A 22,378-nucleotide genomic window follows, 5' to 3' on the forward strand; every position below is an offset into this window, starting at 1 on the left:
GTTGCAGAGGCACCACAATGTTTCACTATAGCAATGAGCACTGTTTAGACTGATGATGAATAAAAATCCTGCCAGGGACGTTCCTAATGATGAGGAGGGTGGGGAGGAAGAAAGGAGAGGCATCGCAGACCTGGGGCACAGACACTTTACAGAGTCACTTTAAATAATTTAAACAGGTGAAAAAAAGAAAGAGCCATTAGTTTTGATAACTATGTGCCATCTATATTACAGACTTTCACGTCCTTCAGAGTCATTGCTCATATCTTTTTTTTTTTTTTCGGTTAGACTATTCAGAAAGTGGATGATAAATTCATGTAAATTATTATATTTCTGGCATTTGCAGATTTCCATGACAATCATTTAAAGGTGAGACCTTTGGGCACTACTACATGTATCAGGTACTGCCTGCCGCCATCTGTCCCACTATCTGAGTAATGCCACAAAGCTGCTTAGACTACTGCTTAACTTCTTCCTCATTCTCTTGCAGAGAATAGTCTGACTCACGGTGCAGCTGGATTGGAATCTATTTAAGAAGGGATTATTATAGTGATTCAGTTCTCGACCCTAGTAATGTTTCTAGTAAGATTTCTATCCAACATTTTTGTTGTAAAACTGCAAGCAATGAGGTTTTTTATTTATTTATTATTTTTTTTTGCTATAGTCATCTTTAGCTTATGTTCACACAGTAAAATAAAAGCAAAATACAGCAGTAAAACTGCTATAAAAACAGCCATCCATGCTCATATTGTAAAAAATGTTTGCTTTTTTTTCACAATGTGTGCACAGACTGACATTTTTACATAGTTTTCCATTATATTACATATGAAAGGCGGCCATATTTTATCCTTATTTTGCAAGTGAAACTATGGCCGTATCATAGAAATTACCATCGTAATTGGCACAATATGGCTGTATTTTTGCTTCAATATGATGGCCTTCCAAAAAGACGGACAAGATACAGCCAGGTTAAGACGTGTGAACAAAGCCTAAATCAATTACAGCCATTATTCTATACTGTGTGTGTACTGCTGTCCAATTTCCCATTATCATCAATGGAGCATATCACTATTTTGAAAATACTGCTGTAATTTATTATTTTACTGTTTGTCAATATTGTTTGGTATTCCTATGTTAAATAACATGATCATTATTTCGAAGGCTGTAGCCAAATGATGGCCGTTGTTCAATACATTGTGAAAAGCAACGGCCGTTCTTTGTATTGACTTCAATGCAAATCAAAGCATTATGAAAAGGTCATGAACATTATTTTTCTTTATAAACATTATTATTATTATTATTATTATTATTATTATCATGTCTAAAAAGACATCGTGGGAACATAGTGTCAAAGTCTACCTGTCGTTACAAAAAAAAACTTTTGACATGTCATAGAGACATGTCAAAAGTTTTGATCGGTCCAGTGTTCAGACCGGTGGCAATTGGTAGAATGAGAGGGAGAAGACTGTACTGTAGTAGAGTTAGAAAAGAGTCGGGCCCCATAGAGCTCCATTACAAGTCCGACTCTTTTTTTCTAACTCTTTCTCTTGCCACTCGTTCTCCCGATCGGTATAGATATGGAGACCCGGACCGATCAAAACTTTTGACATGTCAAAAATTTTTGTGACGCTTTAAATTGTTGCATTTCATAAATCAGTTAAGGCTATGTTCACACTACATAAGTGCCGCGGAAATCATGGCCGTAGTTACAGCGGCCGTGATTCCTGCGGCACTTACGTAGGGAATCCTGGCCGGGGTATATACCCCTAGTATACACTCCGGCGGGATCCCTAGGGGTGTCGTGGAAAACTGACATGTCAGTTTTCTGCGGCCGCTATTCAGTGAATAGCGGCCACAGAAAACCCTGTCAGTGCACACAATAGAGCGAGCGGCTCCGGTACCGGCCAGAATGATCTTTTCATAGACTGGCCAGGTCACAGAACAGCTGGTCTATTACTAAGTGTGACCATAGCCTAATACTGCAAAAGTCAAAGAAAATTTGATAAAATAACAAATGTGGAAGTAAAAAGAGGTAACAAAGTTTCTGAACATCATAAAAAAACTGCGTAATGACAATGATAGATTTCCCTTCGGACCTTCCATGTACTAACTAAATAATCTACACATGTAAGTACTGTATTTGGTTTAAGCAGTAATGAACTCTATTGTGTATTCTAATCTATACTGGTATTGGGTTTCTTGTTTTGCTGTAAATAAATCGTCTATCCGATCTTGATATAGTGCATTAAAAACTAATAATACCCTCCGCCAGGAATGTAAATGAAACCTTATAACCAGCAACATTTCATTAGTATTACTATGATATAAGCCTTCAATTAGAAAGGAACAGTCCTCATCCCCCTCACAGACTTTATTAGTGCATATTCCTAAAAAATTCTCGTAAAATTGTATTTCTAGGATGTACCGCCTCATAATTCTGCACCAGGGTAGTATCCTGCCAAACTCAACCTGTGCAGCTCTAAATTACTTCCCTCATTAACTCATTCATAGAGGAAAAGGAGACACAGACAGGAAAAAGAACTTTTTATTCCCTAGGTTCTGTTATCACTTAAATGGTCGTTGTTGTTATGTATAAATCAATAATACAAGCAAATATAAGAAGCATGTTATGTTATCCAAGAGGTTCATCTCTTTCTAGGTTAAGGCTGGGTTCACACTACGTATATTTCAGTCAGTATTGTGGTCCTCATATTGCAACCAAAACCAGGAGTGGATTAAAAACACAGAAAGGATCTGTTCACACAATGTTGAAATTAGGTGGATGGCCGCCATATAACAGTAAATAACTGCCATTATTTCAATATAACAGCCGTTGTTTTAAAATAACAGCAAACATTTGCCAGAGCCTTTCTGTGTTTTTAATCCACTCCTAGTTTTGGTTGCTATATGAGGACCACAATACTGACTGAAATATACGTAGTGTGAACCCAGTCTTATAACACTGCGTTTCATGGGGGAGATTTATTAAACATGGTGTAAAGTGAAACTGGCCCAGTTGCCCCTAGCAACCAATCAGATTCCACCTTTCATTCCTCACAGACTCTGAAAAATGAAAGGTGGAATCTGATTGGTTGCTAGGGGCAACTGAGACAGTTTCACTTTACACCATGTTCTAAATCTCTACCTATGTGTCTATTTTATGGGAAAAAATTATGGGAAAATGGGTGTAATTCTATACCATCTATTAGGATCCATTTCCATTCATTTCCATTATTTAAAAAAAAGGGTGGAAACCAATCCGTTGTTTATTTTTTTTTTTTTTTTTAGCGTTGGTTGACCGTGTTTTAATTTAAAAACTGACCCGTAAACTGATTGCAAACCTAGCCTGACCAAAACACTGACCAAAGTTCTATGTGTGAACATAGCCTCTAGTCTTAGAGTACAGCTCCATTCCATCCTGTGTTTACAAGGCAAACTAGCAGCTTGATGAGAGATCAGATTGCATGCTGCCAATACAATTCTATGGAAAGGGGAGGGGTAAGGAGTGAGATTGAATGGGGAGTGAGTTCAGTGAGTAGAGGCAGAGAGAGAGACTGCAAAGAGACTACACAAGTTAACTGTAAGTACAGTATTATATCTCACCCAAAGCCTGATTCACAGCTTAGACTGTTCATCCCTGCTCTGTAATGTCCTTTATGCTGCAGCTGCTTCTCAGATTGTGTATAAAGACATTGAAGGGCAGGATGCTCGTCTGCATGTGTGTAGTATAGAGCGTGCAGGACCCAGGGAGAAGCGGACCGCAGAAGCAGCCCTGGAGCATGGATAGGTAATGTATATCATCAGTCGCCGGCCGTGCACCACTATTACACGTAGCGGTGCGCGGTCGGCGCCCGACATTTATAGGTTCTAACCTATATCAACGATCAGCCGATGATCGTTGTCATCGGCTGATCGTTGTATTTATTACACGGAGCGATAATCCGCCGAATCGGTATCCCTAGTCTCCACCCACAAGCTCAAAGGCAACCGAAATGAGAGATTAAGCCGGCAGAGTAGAAATCTGGTGAAAAAAATGACCAAAAACAAAGCTTCTCCTTATATACACACAAGGGAGCTCACCCTGAAAAGTTACTAAATGACAGATGTGGTATAAATATAGACAGAGCAAGGGTCCTATGGCACAGGGTGATTATCTGCCAAAAGGGCCGCTATCGCCCTGTGTAATAGGGTGAGCGATTACCCAAGAATGATCGTTCATTGGCTGTAAATAACCCGCCATCATCTTCAAGTAAAGCCATGTACCAGGCTCTGTAAATGAGTATCCGTATATGAGATTGGCGGTGAACCTCTATAGGTTTATTTAGTAAATAGTAAATCTTGGGCAACTTACATGAACTGTTGTGATTCCATTTAGATGTTCTGTGCCTGTAAATTCTCTTAGCAGGCATACAATAGATCCCCTAAGACATTAAAGGGGTAGTTCACAAAAAAGTCTTTCCAATGAACTGGTGCAAGAAAGTGCCAGAGATTTGTAATTTACTTCTATTAAAAAATCTCAAATCTTCCAATACTTACCAGCTGCTGTATGTCCTGCAGGAAGTGGTGTATTCTCTCCAGTCTGACATTGTACTCTCTGCTGCCACCTCTGTCCATGTCAGGAACTGTCCAGAGCAGCAGAAAATCCCCATAGAAAACCTTCCCTGCTCTCCAGAATGGAAAGAATGCCACTTCCTGCAGGACATACATCAGCTGATAAGTACTTGAAGACTTGAGATATTTTTTAATAGAAGTAAATTACAAATCTCTGGCACTTTCATGCACCAGTTCATTGGAAAGACTTTTTTTTTAAACTACCCCTTTAATGTCTATGGGGATCTATTGTATGCCTGCTAAGACATTAAAGGGGTAGTTTAAAAAAAAAGTCTTTCCAATGAACTGGTGCATGAAAGTGCCAGAGATTTGTAATTTACTTCTATAAAAAAATATCTCAAGTCTTCCAGTACTTATCAACTGCTGTATGTCCTGCGGGAAGTGGCATTCTTTCTATTCTGGAGAGCAGGAGAGGTTTTCTATGGGGATTTGCTGCTGCTCTAGACAGTTCCTGACATGGACAGAGGTGGCAGCAGAGAGCACTGTGTCAGACTAGAGAGAATACACCACTTCCTGCAGGACATATAGCAGCTGATAAGTACTGGAAGATTTGAGATTTTTTAATAGAAGTAAATTACAAATCTCTCACACCAGTTGATTTAAAAGAAGTTTTTTTGTGTGTGTGAACTACCCCTTTAAATGTATTGTTTAAAGGTATTTCTAAGATTAATATATATTTAGAAAAAGATAAGAATATCACAGAGTGACATGATAAATGACTGATATTGACTGCTGGGACCACAGTCCATTGATATGCACTGATATGAACAGATGACTCATTCCTGACAGTCGGGTTGGTATGTACACATGGACCAACAACTCAAACAGGCTTCTCGAGCAACAAGCATCTGTAGCAATCAGTCCCAGATTATTATGTGCGGTTGCTCTGTTATAATTCATCTACTGCTCTCCAGGCTGGAAAGAATACACCACTTCCTGTAGCACATACAGCAGCTGATAAGTACTGGGCGACTTGAGATTTGTTAATAGAAGTAAATTACAAATCTCTGGCACTTTCTTGCACCGGTTGAATTGAAAGATTTTTTTTTTTTTGTGAACTACCCCTTTAATTCCATCCGGGATGTATTATATGCCTGCAAAGGGAATTTACAGGCACAGAACTTTTTTTTTTCTTTTAGGCAGTATAGTAGTAATAAAATGAATAAGTCAGAATACTTTTCAACAAATGTAATAGCAGGAAGATGGTCTGTGGATCTGCCTGCCCCCACTGCTCTCCAAGCAATTCATCAACGTCAGATTTAATTGAGTTTGACTATTTTTTTCATAAGGGATCAAATATCCAACAATAAATAAAGACTCTAAGAAAGCATTACAAAGTGAGGAGGACAGGTACTGTATGTGGACTGTGAGCAAAAAATATCTATTCATCTGAATCTAAAGGGGTTGTTCACCAAAAATGTTTTCTTTCTGATCAACTGGTGCCACAAAGTACCAGAGATTTGTAATTTACTTCTATTAAAAAATCTTAAGTCTTCCAGTACTTATCAGCTGATGTATGTCCTGCAGGAAGTGGTGTATTCTCTCCAGTGTGACACAGTGCTCTCTGCTGCCACCTCTGTCCATGTGAGGAACTGTCCAGAGCAGTGGAAAATCCCCATAGAAAACCTCTCCTGCTCTCCAGACTGGAAATTATTCACCACTTCATGCAGCAGCTGATGAGTGCTGAAAAAGTTAAGATTTTTTTAAAAGAACTAAATTACAAATCTCTGGCATTTTCTAGCACCAGTGATTTGAAAGAAATGTTTTTTTTTTGTTGAACAACCCCCTTTAATCCCTTAACGACACAGGGCACATATTTAAGCCCTGTGGTTGCCTCAGGGACTTCAGAGGGGAGCCCCGCTGCGACCTCGCTCTGAACCACCGCGGTGCCAGGTGCGGCATGTAGCCCGGGACCGCCGCAACTAGAGGGCACAATCCGATCACCGTGCCCGCTAATCAGCATTTTAAATTAGAAGTTGACAGCTGCATTTAAAATGCAGACTGTCCACAACCCTGGTGTCTAGTGGGGTGGATTGGCCCCCCCCCAAGACGTTGTCCAAGAGGAGCGATCCACACATCCGTTATCTCCGGGGGACTGCGCCGTAATGGCGCTGATCCCAGCTTGGCACTCGATTGCTTCCGGCTGCAGCAGCCGGAAGCAATCCAGTGTCTATCTCATTGATCTATGCTGTATACTTCTACAGCATAGATCTCAATGAGAGATCAGTGCACTTATACTAGAAGTCCCCCAGGGGGAATAACCCTAACCCCAGGGGGAATAACCCTAACCCCAGGGGGGCTTCTAGTATATGTGTAAAAAAAAAAAAAAGTGTTATTAATAATAAAAAGCCCCCTCCTCTAATAAAAGTTTGAATCACCCCCTTTTCCCATGTTATAAAAATAAATAAATAAACATGTTTGGTATCGCCGCGTGCGTAATCGCCCGAACTATTAATTTATCACATTCCTGATCTTGCACGGTAAACGGCGAAAGCGCAAAAAAACTAAGTGACAAATTGCGCATTTTTGGTCGCATCAAATCCAGAAATATTGTAATAAAAAGCGATCAAAAAGTCGTATATGCGCAATCAAGGTACCAATAGAAAGATCACATAATGGCGCAAAAAATGACACCTCACACAGCCCCATAGACCGAAGGATAAAAGCGTTGTAAGCCTGGGAATGGAGCGATTTTAAGGAACATATATTTGTTGTTAATGGTTTGAATTTTTTACAGGCCATCAGATACAAGAAAAGTTATACATGTTATATATCGTTTTAATCGTAACGACTTGAAGAACATACAGTATATAACAAATAAAAAAATACCCTCCAAATAAAAGAAATGCATTTTTTTTTTTACAATTTCACTACACTTTGAATTTTTTTTTGGTTTTGCAGCGTACTTTATAAAAAAAATCAGTCTGTACAATTAGTGGTGCAAAAAATAAGGACTCATGTGGGTTTCTAGGTGAAAAAATGCAACTGCTATGGCCTTTTAAGCACAAGGAAGAAAAAACAAAAGTGCAAAAATGCTAATTGGCCCGGTCCAGAAGGGGTTAAAGGTGTGTCTAGATGTACAGCCAGGAATGTATTTCAAAAGAGGAGAAATCTCAGTCTTTCCTTTATGACCCGGTCTCTATTTATAGTCTGTTCCTGGCTTTTGCTTCAATAATTGGAATGGAAAATCTGTCTGTGTAAACACACCATTAAGGCCCTGTTACAGGGAGCGATAATCTGCCCAATCAGGACGATTTGGCAGATTATCACTCTGTGTAATAAAGGCAACAGTCAGAGAAAGAAATGATCATCGGCTGCTGGGCGCACATCTCTACTGTGTAAAAAAATAATAAACACTCTCCCCAATGTTCTTCTCGCTTCTGCCCAGTCCCCCCAGCCACCACTGAAACTTCAGAGGCGGTGTTTGAAGTGACAGACTGCTTAGCCAATCACTGGCCAAGATGGGACAGTGCCATGGCCAGTGATTGGCTGAGCGGCCTGTCACTGCAAAGACCAGTTCTGCCATTCCAGCAGCAGCTGCAGGGAGTAGTCCAAAGCTAGAAGATCACCGAGGAGCGTGGACAGGTATGTATAAAGTTTATTATTTTACACTTTTTAGTTCACAAAAAAAAATTCCTTTCAATTAACTGGTGCCAGAGATTTGTAAATTACCTCTATTAAAAAATCTCAAGTCTTCCAGTACTTATCAGCTGCTGTATGTCCTGCAGGAAGTGGTGTATTCTTTCCAGCCTGAAGAGTAGGAGAAGTTGCTACTGGTCTGGACAGTTCCTGACATGAACAGAGGTGGCAGCAGAGAGCACTGTGTCAGACTGGAAAGAATACAGCACTTCCTGCAGGACATACAGCAGCTGATAAGTACTGGAAAACCTGAGATTTTTTAATAGAAGTACCTTACAAATCTCTGGCACTTGCTGGGACCAGTTGTTTTGAAAGATTATCTTCTGATAATCGATTAGCGAGGGCTGCAGGGACATCGTTGCTGATGTCCTTGCAGCCCTTGTTTAAACACCATACATTACTTACACATGTTGCAGGACTTCTCCTGCGCTCCTTCTTCCTCCCGGTCCCACGAGCAGCAGCAACTTAGTTGCGGCCTGTCTTGACTGACAGACCACTCAGCCAATCACTGGCCAGGACCGCCGCGGCCAGTGATTGGCTGAGCGGTCTGACAGCTCAGACAGGCCTTACCGGAGTTGATGCTGCGACGCGGGACCCGGGGAGGAAGAAGGAGTGCAGGAGAAGTCCTGCCAGGTAATGTATGGTGCAAGGGCTGCAAGGACATCTCAGACAGGTCGCTCCGAAGCTGCTGCTGCACGCGGGACCAGGAGGAAGAAGGAGCGCAGGAGAAGCCCTGCAACATGCTAGGTAATGTATGGTGCTTGTGAGATTGTTGGACGCCGGCCGCGCATCGCTATTCCACACAGCGATGCGTAGTCAGTGCCCGATGATTTTAGATTTTTAACCTAAATAAACGATCAGCCGATGACACAATCATCGGCTGATCGTTGTCTCTATTCCACGGAGCGAGAATCGGCCGATTATTGCTCCGTGGAGTAGGCCCCTTAGTCCTCTTACAGCGATAGCCACTATGGACCTCTTAAAGTCACTATGGGCCAGCATTCCCAAGACGGCCATAAATCCTCACACATAATACAATGTGCATTGTAGTGAGTGTATTCTCCATTCCTCTATATAACAAAGCTATCTTTGAGGTCGGAGACACAAGGTCGGATTACCGGCCTAACGACATGTACTCTTTGTCTAAAATAAACTTGTTCGACATATTTGTTCTCAATCTGGGTATTTGGTTTGACTCAAATTACCTCTATATAACAATACAATTCACCTGGGTAGAACAAAGCTTTATTTGTTGCAGCCCAGATGCACAAGGCTAATGCTGTATGCTATGCAAACGTACAACATATATACACAGATACGGGGGGAAGGTTTCCATCCATATGTCCATAGACTAAAATGGACTAAAACAGACATAGAAACATAGAAGATTGCCGGCAGAAAAAGCCCCCCTGGTGCATCTAGTCCGCCCTTTTAATATTTCCTTTCCAATTATCTTAGGATATTTGTATGTTTATCCCAGGTAGGTTTACATTCTGTTATTGTAGATTTACCAACCACATCTGCCTCGGTTACGAGTCTCAAAACACGGGATAGCCAGATATTTCTCGCCTGTTGCCACGGGGTGCCTCCATGATAGGGAGAGCACCACACCACCCTGATAAATAGCCCCTTAAATCCCACTCGGTTGCGAGTATTGGAACATAAATAGGGAAACACCAGGGTGGCCCCTTTTGTCAATGTCTAACTCAAGGTGCGAGTATTGCGATCATGACAAGGGCTTGCCAAGGCAGGCTTCCATCCACAGACAGCCGTTTCTGGGTTTTTGCCCCTCGTCAGTGTGGAGTAGGATTCTGGCTAGTTGGGGCAATAGCAAATCGACCAACAAAACACAGTTATCACTGAACTCAAGGAGAACAGTGAAAAAAATGGAGGCACCCCGTGGCAACAGGCGAGAGATATCTGGCTATCCCCTGTTTTGAGACTCGCAACCGAGGCTCCACGGACTCCTGTTTTGCATATTTAAATTTTTGGGGGCATCAGTGGAGACTCTTGATTGAGTACTTCATTGGAATTTTTTTCACTTTTCTCTTTGAGTTCAGTGATAACTGTGTTTTGTTGGTCGATTTGCTATTGCCCCATCTAGCCAGAATCCTACTCCACACTGACAAGGGGCAAAAACCCCGAAACGGCTGTCTGTGGATGGAGGCCTGCCTTGGCAAGCCCTTGTCATGATCGCAATACTCGCACCTTGAGTTAGACATTGACAAAAGGGGCCACCCTGGTGTTTCCCTATCTATGTTCCAATACTCGCAACCGAGCGGGACTTAAGGGGCTATTTATCAGGGTGGTGTGGTGCTCTCCCTATCATGGAGGCACCCCGTGGCAACAGGCGAGAGATATCTGGCTATCCCGTGTTTTGAGACTCGTAACTGAGGCTCCAAGGACTCTTGTTTTGCATATTTACATTTTTGGGGGCATCAGTGGAGACTCTTGATTGAGTACTTCATTGGAATTTTTTTCACTGTTCTCCTTGAGTTCAGTGATAACTGTATTTTGTTGGTCGACTTTCCCCCAGATAACCTCTCACTGTGTCCTCGTTTTTAGGTTCAGTTTTCTACTAAAACACTTCCCTCCTGAACCTTATTTAGTCCTGTAACATACTTAAAGAGAACCAATCATGGCCGAAATTCTAAATTTTTTTTTTGCTAATTAGCTGTACATTTAAATTTTATTAATATTTGCAAATACACTTAATTATTTTTATTACTGTATTTTTGAGATATACACTTTACACTTTACTTTCCGGTCTCGCGCCGGCTCTTTTGAAAAGAGACAGGAAGCTCCCGTCATGCAGAGTGGCAGCAATGCCGGGGGCGCCGCCATATTGATGACGTCACTTTGCGTTCCACCGCTGGAACGCAAGTGACTAAATTAAGATGGCGGCGCCCGGCAGCGGACAAGAGGATTGGGTAAAGTATAAGATACAGACTGCAAAGGCAGTCTGTATCTTCATAAATAGATAAAATGAAGATACAGACTGCCTTTGCAGGCTGTATCTTATACTTTACCTCATCCTCTTGTTCGGTACAGCAAGGCCGGCCGCCGCCATCTTGAATACGTCACTTGCGTTCCAGCGGTGGAACGCAAAATGACGTCATCAAGATGGCGGCACCGGCCTTGCTCCACCGGAACAAGTGGATTAGGTAAAGTATAAGATACAGCCTGCAAATACAGTCTGTATCTTCATAAATAGACTTCATAAAGATACAGACTGCATTTGCAGTCTGTATCTTATACTTTACCTACTCCTTTGTTCCGTTGCAGTAATGCCGGGGCGCCGCCATCTTGATGACGTCACGCTGGAACGCAGGTGCGTTCCAGCGTGACGTCATCAAGATGGCGGCGCCCCGGCATTACTACACCGAAGAAGAGGATTAGGTAAAGAATAAGATACAGACTGCAAAGGCAGTCTGTATCTTCAGGAATAGACTTAGGGAGAGAGGACCTTTAATAATAGGGACAGTGATTTTTAGGTGATAGGTTCTCTTTAAAGGTTTCCATCACGTTCCCCTTTCCCTTTTTTCCTCCAGACTATACAGATTCAAATCCTTAAAGTGTCACTGTCGTTTTTTTCTTTTCAGAAATCAATAGTACAGGCGATTTTAAGAAATTTTGTAATCGGGTTTATTAGCCGAAAAATGAATTTTTGTCATGAAAAAGCAGTTTGAAGCTCTCCCCCCTGTCTTCGTGGTTTTCCTATGGAGAGAGGGAAAGGAGGCACTAAAACAGGACAACAAAGAGTTAAGTTACAGCTACATGACCAGGCTCTCTCCTCTGATGTCACCACTGACCTCTTTGACCTCGGAATAGCACTGAATAGCTCCCCCGCCTGTGTAATTCTTTGTTCTCTGCTCTCTGCTGCCAACTAATCTCCCTTTGTTCTCTGCTGCCGACTAATCTCGCTCCTCCCTCCTCCCCCCTCCCCTCTCCATAGCTCAGACAGGATCCGACTGATAAAAAAAAGAGTTGAGATTTCCTGATTCTGAGCAGTGGATGACAGAAAGGAGAGGAGGGGGCGACCTGGGTAAAGTCTTTTTAAATGCAGATAATGGCATATTTGCCTAATAAACCCAATTACAAAGTTTATTAAAATCGCCTGGACTATTGATTTCTGCAAAAAGATTTTTAACGACAGTGACTCTTTAAGTCTTTCCTGATATGTTTTATGACTTACACCTGACACCATTTGTGTAGCCGATCTTTGGAACAGTTCTATTTTATCAATGTTTTATCTTATTTTATCCTTTTTTAGGTGAGGTCTCCAGAACTGGACACAGTATTCCAGATGGAATCTCACCAGAGCTCTATACAAGGGGATCACAGTCTCCTTCTTCCTACTGGTTATACCTCTAGCTATACACCCCAGCATACCAAAATATATATATATATATATATATATATATATATATATATATATATATATATACAGTATATATAGATAGATAGATAGATAGATAGATAGATACAGCCCAGCATATGATTATATATATACAGCTTAGCATACAATTTGCTTTTCCCACTGCCAGGTTGCACTGGTGACTCATTTTAAGGCTGTCACTACCCCTAAATCCTTCTCTTCTGAAGTCTTTTTTAACACAGAACCTCTGTTATGATACTCGGATAGAGGATTCCTCCTCCCCCAGTGCATTATTTTACATTTGGTAACACTGAACTTTAATTTCCAATGTTTGGACCACTTATCTAGCAAAGCTAAATCATTTTCCATATTACTGACACCGCCAGGAATCTCAACCCTGTTGCACACTTTTCTGTCACCAGCAAACAGACAAACCTTAACTACCATACCTTCTCCTATATCACTATCCTTACCTACCAAACCTTCTCCTATATCACTATCCTTACCTACCACCTTCTCCTATGTCACTATCCTTACCTACCAAACATTCTCCTATGTCACTATCCTTACCTACCAAACCTTCTCCTATATCACTATCCTTACCTACCAAACCTTCTCCTATATCACTATCCTTACCTACCAAACCTTCTCCTATGTCACTATCCTTACCTACCAAACCTTCTCCTATGTCACTATCCTTACCTACCAAACCTTCTCCTATGTCATTGTCCTTACCTACCAAACCTTCTCCTATGTCACTATCCTTACCTACCAAACCTTCTCCTATGTCACTATGCTTACCTACCAAACCTTCTCCTATGTCACTATCCTTACCTACCAACCCTTCTCCTATATCACTAACCTTACCTACCAAACCTTTTCCTATGTCACTATCCTTACCTACCAAACCTTCTCCTATGTCACTATGCTTACCTACCAAACCTTCCCCTATATCACTATCCTTACCTACCAAACATTCTCCTATGTCACTATCCTTACCTACCAAACCTTCCCCTATATCACTATCCTTACCTACCAAACCTTCTCCTATATCACTATCCTTACCTACCAAACATTCTCCTATGTCACTATGCTTACCTACCAACCCTTCTCCTATATCACTAACCTTACCTACCAAACCTTCTCCTATGTCACTATCCTTACCTACCAATTCTCCTACGTCACTATCCTTACCTACCAAACCTTCTCCTATGTCACTATCCTTACCTACCAAACCTTCTCCTATATCACTATCCTTACCTACCAAACCTTCTCCTATATCACTATCCTTACCTACCAAACCTTCTCCTACATCACTATCCTTACCTACCAAACCTTCTCCTATGTCACTATCCTTACCTACTAAACCTTCTCCTATGTCACTTACAAACATATTAAAAAGAATAAGACCCAGAACAGACCCTTGAGGCACACCACTTGTAACCAGTTTCTGCTCGGAATATACACCATTACCAACAACTCTCTGATACCTATCCTTCACCAACCACAAATCCACTGAACTATCCAGGGATTAAGCCAAATTTTTTCTAATTTCTCTATTAGCTCTCTATGAGGAACTATAACAAAGGCTTTGCTGGAAGTCAGATAGGGGATATCCATGGCACCACCTTCAGACAATGTCATTCGATTAACATATACCCGTAAAAGGCCTAAAAGACTCATTTGGACTCACTGAAAAGTATGGAGCAAACTGTTGCATATATTGGCATCTCGCTTTTGGTGTTAACCCATGTGATCAGCTGGCTGCAGCTAATTTTTATGCCTATTTTACTGTCATACTTGGCTTTTATTTTACTGTGTGAACATAGCCATAAGCTTACAGTACACTAGACATGTAACAATAAAAATGATTTATTGCTTGCAAAATGGCAGAGCAAGGCTCCAGTAGTCAATGTTGGAGCCCTGTATGCAAAAATCCTAAAGCATAGGGTAGAGGAGCCCTTGTGCAGGTTTTCCAAACCCAGCGCAGAGCAAAAAGAGGAGGGTTTCCCCATGCCAGGAGCCCTGTATGGTAAGTACCAGTATGCATACAGTTTAATCTGTCACCAAATTAGGCAACTCTTTTAATATAATGTAATGTGTAAATGACAGACTTGGTAATCCACATGTTGGCCCACACTTACTGGGGTACCTTAAAGTGTCACTGTTGTTTCACTGTTTTTTGCAGAAATCAATAGTCCAGGCGATTTTAAGAAACTTTGTAATTGGGTTTATTAGCCAAATATGCCATTATCTGCATTCTAAAAGACTTTCCCCAGGTCCCCCCCCCCCCCCTCCTCTTCTCTCTCATCCACTGCTCATTATCAGGAATTCTCTCCTCTTTTACATCAATCGGATCCTGTCTGTTCTATGGAGAGGGAAGGGGGGGGGGGGATTAGTCGCCAGCTGAGAGCAGAGAACAAAGGATTACACAGTGGAAGCTGTGTGAAAGGCAGTATTCAGAGGTCAGAGAGGTCAGTGCTGACTGTCCGAGGAGATAGCCCAGTGCTGTAGCTGTAAATTAACTCTTTGTTGTCCTGTTTTGGTGCTTCATCTCCCTCTACCCCTCCCCTCTCCATAGAGAACCATGAAGACCGGGGGAAGAGCTTCAAACTACTTTTTCATGAAAAAAATTCATTTTTTGCCTAATAAACCAAATTACAAAGTTTCTTAAAATCGCCTGTACTATTGATTTCTGCAAAAAAATGTAAACGGCAGTGACACTATTAAGGCCCTATTACACGGAATGATCATTGGCCCCTGTAATAGAAGACAATGATCAACCGACATCGTTCATGTTAAAAGACAAACGACTGTGATAGCAGTGATCTGCTGCAGTCACTTCATGGAATAGGAGCGACAGCAGCAGACCGCCACTATGCTCTATGGGCTGCCTGAACGATCTAGCGATCACTTGGGGAGGTCCCCGTGCCCCTCCCTCCCCCGTTCCCTGCCGACGTGTGTAATAGCACCGCCAGCAAGCGGGGAACGAGGAGCAAACAAGCACTGACAGCGCTCGTTTGCTCCTCCAGTCGCCCTGTGTAATAGGGGCCTAAGGCTGTGCTTACACACACACAGATTACTGACCAATTTATCTGACAGATTTTTAAAGCCAAAGCCAGGAAAAGACTATAAACAGAGAACAGATCATAAAGGAAAGACTGAGATTTCTCCACTTTTTAAATTCATATCTGCCTATGGGTGGGTTTACACTACGGAATCCGCGCGGATAAGTTCCGGTAGATTCTGTGGGTCGTACCCACTCAAGGCGGAGCGCCTATCTGCCCGTGCCGTAGACACCATTCTATGGTCAGGTGGAATCTGCTGCCCGCCGAAAGATTTGACAAGTCATTTCTTTCGGCAAACGTCGGAATTCGCCCACCCATAGAATTGAGTCTATGGGACGGGCAGAGATGTTTTCTGGGGGACCACACACAACGTTTTTAACTTAGCACTGAAAAAAAATAACATTTTTGTCCAAATTTGCGTTAAGCTTCAGATACACTTTGCCACCGCTACACTACAGCTGTGCAATACATAGATACAAAGTTATACATAGAACAGTGACATCTGGTGGTGAAACTCATATACAACCTCATCACCACTTTAAGTTTGAGTACTAGGCTTTTGCGACAGGTGTCAGATAAGGAACACCCATGGTGGGACACCACACATCTCCTCCCCCCTGCTTACCCATCAGGCAAGCAGGGGTTACAGCAGGCATCCACCAGGAAGAAGGCAAGAATCTGCGCCTCCTCCTTAGCATACACCAGAGGCACATCATAAATCTCTCCCATAGTGTACAATTATAACTTTGCATAGGGTCCTATTTAAAAACAAAACAAAACACATACAATATACATTTTTCACAGGATCATGCTCTATGGAATACAGCAAGTAAATGTGAACCCCAACAGACCCCTCCCCCCCATATACCAGAGATTTCCTGACACATATGACAAACATTCACTCAAACATGGTGTAAAAAAAGCAGCATACCCCTGTCTGATGGGCACTCTATAACGCACAGTGTGTACTATTACTATGAATATCACTTTTATTATTTACATGTGACAAATGGCAATACCACTGCACAGCACTCTATACCCATAATCCCTTGCGGTATAGTACGTAGCTGGCTATCACTCGCTTTATGGCAGTGTGATGAAAGGAGTAGTATTGATTCTGGTGAGTGGTGCGGTCAGGGGCGGATTAAGGGTATCATGGGCCCCGGGCTGTTCAGAAATTGTGGGCCCCTCGCTAACTACACTCCCTCCCCACCCACTGCCCCCACCCTACTTATATAGATGAGGGGAGTAGTAGTAGTAGGCAGCAGTATAGTAGATGAGGGGAGTAGTAGTAAACAGCAGTATAGTAGATAAGGGGAGTAGTAGTAAGCAGTCAGATGATAGGGGAGTAGGAGTAAGCAGCCGTATAGTAGATGAGTGGAGTAGTAGGAGGAGGCAGTATAGTAGATGAGGGGAGTAGGAGGAGGAGGCAGTATAGTAGATGAGGGGAGTAGGAGGAGGAGGCAGTATAGTAGATGAGGGGAATAGGAGGAGGAGGCAGTATAGTAGATGAGGGGAGTAGGAGGAGGAGGCAGTATAGTAGATGAGGGGAATAGGAGGAGGAGGCAGTATAGTAGATGAGGGGAGTAGGAGGAGGAGGCAGTATAGTAGATGAGGGGAGTAGTAGGAGGACGCAGTATAGTAGATGAGGGGAGGAGGAGGAGGCAGTATAGTAGATGAGGGGACTAGTAGTAGTAGTAGTAGTAGTAGTAGTAGGCAGTAGTACAGTAGATGAGGGGAATAGTAGTAGTAGTAGTAGGCAGCAGTATAGTAGATGAGGGGAATAGTAGTAGTAGGCAGTAGTACAGTAGATGAGGGGAGTAGTAGGCAGTAGTACAGTAGATGAGGGGAATAGTAGTAGTAGTAGTAGGCAGCAGTATAGTAGATGAGGGGAATAGTAGTAGTAGTAGTAGGCAGTAGTACAGTAGATGAGGGGGGTAGTAGTAGGCAGAAGGATAGTACATGGGGGGAGTAGTGGTGACAGGACACAGTGGTGGGAGAATTGGATATGGCGGGTATAAAACAAGTGACCAGTGGCTCCTAGTGTACTGTGCATTTGTCTTATCTGTTGCACGACTACAACTCCCATTATGAGATGTAGTCCTGCATATTGCCAAACACCGCGTATATGTGTGTGTATGTGGGAGGGTGGTATCACTGCTGAGTCAGGACCAGGGGCGTAACTACCACTATAGCAGCCATAGCGGCTGCTATGGGGCCCGCCGCATCAGGGGGCCCCATGGCCTGCTCCTGCAATACACTGGGCCCCCTGAGCCGTCATCATTTGCAGCACCGGGTGGCCCTGCTGGTCTCCTGGGTCTCCTACGCCCCTGGTCAGGACAGTTAGGAGGTATGCGGCATTGTAATGGGGACAATGTCGCTGGGCCTCCTCTGGAGCCCTGGGCCCCCGGCAGTAGCCCAGATTGCCCTCTTTATAATCTGACTATAGGTGCGGTGACCGGTCACACACAGCCAGGTGTCCCCGTACTGTGGGGCAGGAGACGGATAATGAGTCTCCTCGTCCCCTCAGGGCCGGTATGTACCACCACTTTGCCGCTAGAGGCCGCTGTTAGCACACAGGCAGCGGCTCTGGGAGGCTCACATCGTGCATCTCCCCTCATAACATAACCGTGCGCCTCTTCCTGGGCTCTCAGTGGTAGCGGCGGCGGCGGCGACAGGTAGCGGCGCCCGGGGATTCTCCGCGTCTCCTAGGAGTGTCACACCGGTGACTGCAGCCTCCTCTATGTGTCGTCCACACAAGTGACAGCGAGAAGAGAGCGCACCGAACTCCGGCTCCATCGTCCGGGTGCGGAGAGGCCGGTGACCGTGCTGCGTGCCCAGAGGTGGAGAGGCGGAGGCGGAGAGGCGGACCCGGAGCAGCACGGCGGCAGGCTCAGGCTCGGAGCTGTCCTGCGCCCTCGCACCTCCCGCCGCTGCCGCTTCTCGTGTGTGTTTGTGCGCTGCTGCGCGTCCCCCAGCACCCCGACCCTGCACCACCCGAGGAGGAAGCCGGGGGCGGCAGGAGGAGGCGGCAGCATGGCGAGTACCACCACCTGCACCAGGTTCACCGACGAGTACCAGCTCTTCGAGGAGCTCGGCAAGTAAGTGCTGCCCCCCGAGGGGTCACCTGCACGGGCTGGGGATCTATACCTGTGCTGTATCTGTATGCACCTGTGCTGTATCTATATGCACCTGTGCTGTATCTATATGCACCTGTGCTGTATCTATATGCACCTGTGCTGTATCTATATGCACCTGTGCTGTATCTATATGCACCTGTGCTGTGTATATATATATATATATATATATATACACACCTGTACTGTAACTGTATACACCTGAACTGTCTATACACTCATGTACTGTATCTCATGTATGTACACATACCTATACTGTACCCCATAATGTATCTGCACATGCCTGTACTGTATCTCATCTATACATAACTGTACATATACTACTGTATCCCATCATGTATCTATCCATACCTGTGCTGTATCTCACTATAATTGTACATACACTACTGGATCACAGCTGTTCATACTGTATCCTATCATGTATACCTGTACTGTATCTTATCTAGACATAACTGTATGGACAAGTCTACACATACCGACGTATATATATACACTATTGTCTCACACCTGCCCATCCATATGCTGTATTTCATGTTATATACATAACTGTATATAGTATTATATCACACCTGTCCATACTGTAACTACATAGTTATACTGTACCTCATCTATACATACCTGTGTACAGTTTCTGTATATATATCACACATGCACATACTGTATCTTGTGTATCACCATATATACCTGTACATGACTATATACTCTTATCACACCTGTCCTTACTATAAAGTTGCATAATTATACTGTACCTCATCTATACACACCTGTATATATTCTATACATACCTGTACTTTGTCATCCATCCATCCTGTATGTACAGGATCACCCCCTTCACAGAACTGTATATATACTGTTGTATGACACCATTACTGTATCTATACCTATACTGTATCTCATCTACACATAACTGTACATGTAGTATCTAATCTATTCATTACTCTATATATCACACCGGCACATATACTGTATTTTGTCAGGTATCACTGTATAGCATCTCACCTGTAGCTATGTTTATACTATTATATCTCCTCTGCACATACTGTATCATCATGTATCACTATACTTACCTGTACTGTATCATCATGTATCACTATACTTACCTGTACTGTATCATCATGTATCACTATACTTACCTGTACTGTATCTCATCATGTATCACTATACTTACCTGTACTGTATCTCATCATGTATCACTATACTTACCTGTACTGTATCTCATCATGTATCACTATACTTACCTGTACTGTATCTCATCATGTATCACTATACTTTTACCTGTACTGTATCTCATATATCCATAGCTGTGTGAATACCTTAGTATCCCGTCATAAATCAGTATATACCTGTACGTACACGGTATCTCATCTGTACACACATGTACATATCCTGTATGTCATTTATACATAGCTGTCTATATAACAATGTATCCCATCACATATCTCTATAGCAGGGGTAGGAAACCTTGTCTCTCCAGCTGCTGCAAAACTACAACTCCCTTCATGCCTGGACAGCCAAAGCTTTAGCTCTATACGTGTGTGTATTATATATATATATTTATATACAGAGAGAGAGGTGTCCATATTTTGTATGATATCTATACAAATGCTATATCTGATTCTGTGGCTCACCTGTGTATATATATATATATTTAGTATCTCTTCTATAGCTACATGTATAGCTGATGTATTGGATTCCATCTACACTAATGTTGTATCTCATCTATTTGCCTCCCCCGCCTATGGCTGTGTATAGGGTATCTCTTATGGATGTAGTCATGGAATGTATCAGCACCTTTCTGTACCCTGCCTGATAGGGTGGAGAATGGCCCCCAGGGCTGTATGGCGGAGCTGGTATGTATGCTGGGATATGGCCGTTGCTGGGGCACACCCCTTCTGTGGATCCTGCAGGTGCTGTACGGCCGGGCTCCATGTACTCAGTATGCAGCCATGGTCGCAGAGTCCTCTCTCTCAGCTGCAGGCAGTCATGACAACTCTATCTATTAAAGAGGGGAAACCCAGTATGGCCGACCGATTGCTGAGCTTCTATGTAATGTGAAGTTTACATTCAGGAGTGACATGACTATGCTTATCTCTATTGCTGGTGTATTATACAGGGGGGGGAGTACCCTCAATTACATTGGTGCTGTATTATACAGGGGGGGTGGGGAGGCCCCTTAATTACATTGGTGCTGTATTATACAGGGGGGAGTACCCTCAATTACATTGGTGCTGTATTATACAGGGGGGGGGCCTCAATTACATTGGTGCTGTATTATACAGGGGGGGGGGGGGGGCTCAATTACATTGGTGCTGTATTATATAGGGGGGAGGACCCTCAATTACATTGGTGCTGTATTATACAGGGGGGGGAGGGCCCTCAATTACATTGGTGCTGTATTATACAGGGGGGGGGGCTCAATTACAATGGTGCTGTATTATATAGGGGGGAGGACCCTCAATTACATTGCTGCTGTATTATACGGGGGGGGGGGGGGAGTACCCTCAATTACATTGGTGCTGTATTATACAGGGGGGGGACCCTCCATTACATTGGTGCTGTATTATACAGGGGGGGGGGAGTACCCTCCATTACATTGGTGCTGTATTATACAGGGGGGGACCCTCCATTACATTGGTGCTGTATTATACAGGGGGGGGGAGGGCCCTCAATTACATTGGTGCTCTATTATACAGGGGGGGACCCTCCATTACATTGGTGCTGTATTATATGGGGGGGGAGTACCCTCAATTACATTAGTGCTGTATTATATGGGGGGGGAGTACCCTTAATTACATTGGTGCCGTGCTCTATTCCAAGAATGGGAAACCTTAGCTGTCCAGCTGTTGCAAAACTACAACTCCTATCATAACTTTGTGGGAGTTGTAGTTTGGCCACATGATGGGAGTTGTAGTTTTGCAACAGTTGGAGCGCCAAGACTGCCTACCCTTGTTCTATAGTGTTATTTGATGTGGTAGACAAACAGATCTATGCTGATCTTTTAGGATGTCTCCTCTCTCTGCTTCATTGACAGTCAGCTGGAGCTGGAGTCCTCAGTCGGGGGGGGGGGGGGGGTTAGGTGGCGTTCCGGCCTGCAGCACTTTAGGGGCTCGGGAAAGCTCCTTTGACATTTTGCACTGGAGAATAACATCATTATTTTACATTAATGTAGCACAGATGGATTTATGAAAGCTTCCATGTATCTCCCTCCTTGCGCTGTCATCAGGATGGAACTCGAATTGCAGCTGACAGATAAAGAGGTAGTTCTCATCCTCCGACCTGTGCTGCGCCGCTGCTCCGGGGAGAACCAAGGCCTGCGTTTATTTTGGGGTCTGTGGACTGATTTGGCGTTCTGAACATTAATACACTTTTGTTTGCATTAAAGAGGTTCCCCAGCGCTACAACAACATGCAGAGCTCTCGTCTCAAGTTTGGGTGCAGGTTTTGTTACTCCATTCCATTAAAGTGAATGGAGCTTAATTGTAAACCACACCTGACCTGGAGACAAGAGTGTTACAGCCGTTTTCTACATATAGTATAGATATAGGGGGA

General features: G+C 43.3%; 1 protein-coding gene across 3 annotated transcripts in view; it reads left to right on the forward strand.

Annotated features, from left to right (window-relative positions):
• The first annotated feature begins 18,329 nt into the window (after positions 1–18,329).
• CAMK2D (calcium/calmodulin dependent protein kinase II delta) overlaps positions 18,330–22,378 on the forward strand; it is a 149,425-nt gene continuing 145,376 nt past the window's right edge. Inside the window, exon 1 of one of the 3 annotated variants that reach the window (XM_069978456.1) lies at positions 18,330–18,794. In XM_069978456.1, coding sequence (XP_069834557.1) covers positions 18,730–18,794 — 65 coding nt within the window. In that variant the 5' untranslated portion in view covers positions 18,330–18,729. The remainder of the gene's footprint in view (positions 18,795–22,378) is intronic. The other 2 variants (XM_069978457.1, XM_069978458.1) reach the window with 2 other exon arrangements.

This window comes from Dendropsophus ebraccatus, chromosome 7, assembly GCF_027789765.1.
Source record: "Dendropsophus ebraccatus isolate aDenEbr1 chromosome 7, aDenEbr1.pat, whole genome shotgun sequence".
Lineage (NCBI taxonomy): Eukaryota > Metazoa > Chordata > Amphibia > Anura > Hylidae > Dendropsophus > Dendropsophus ebraccatus.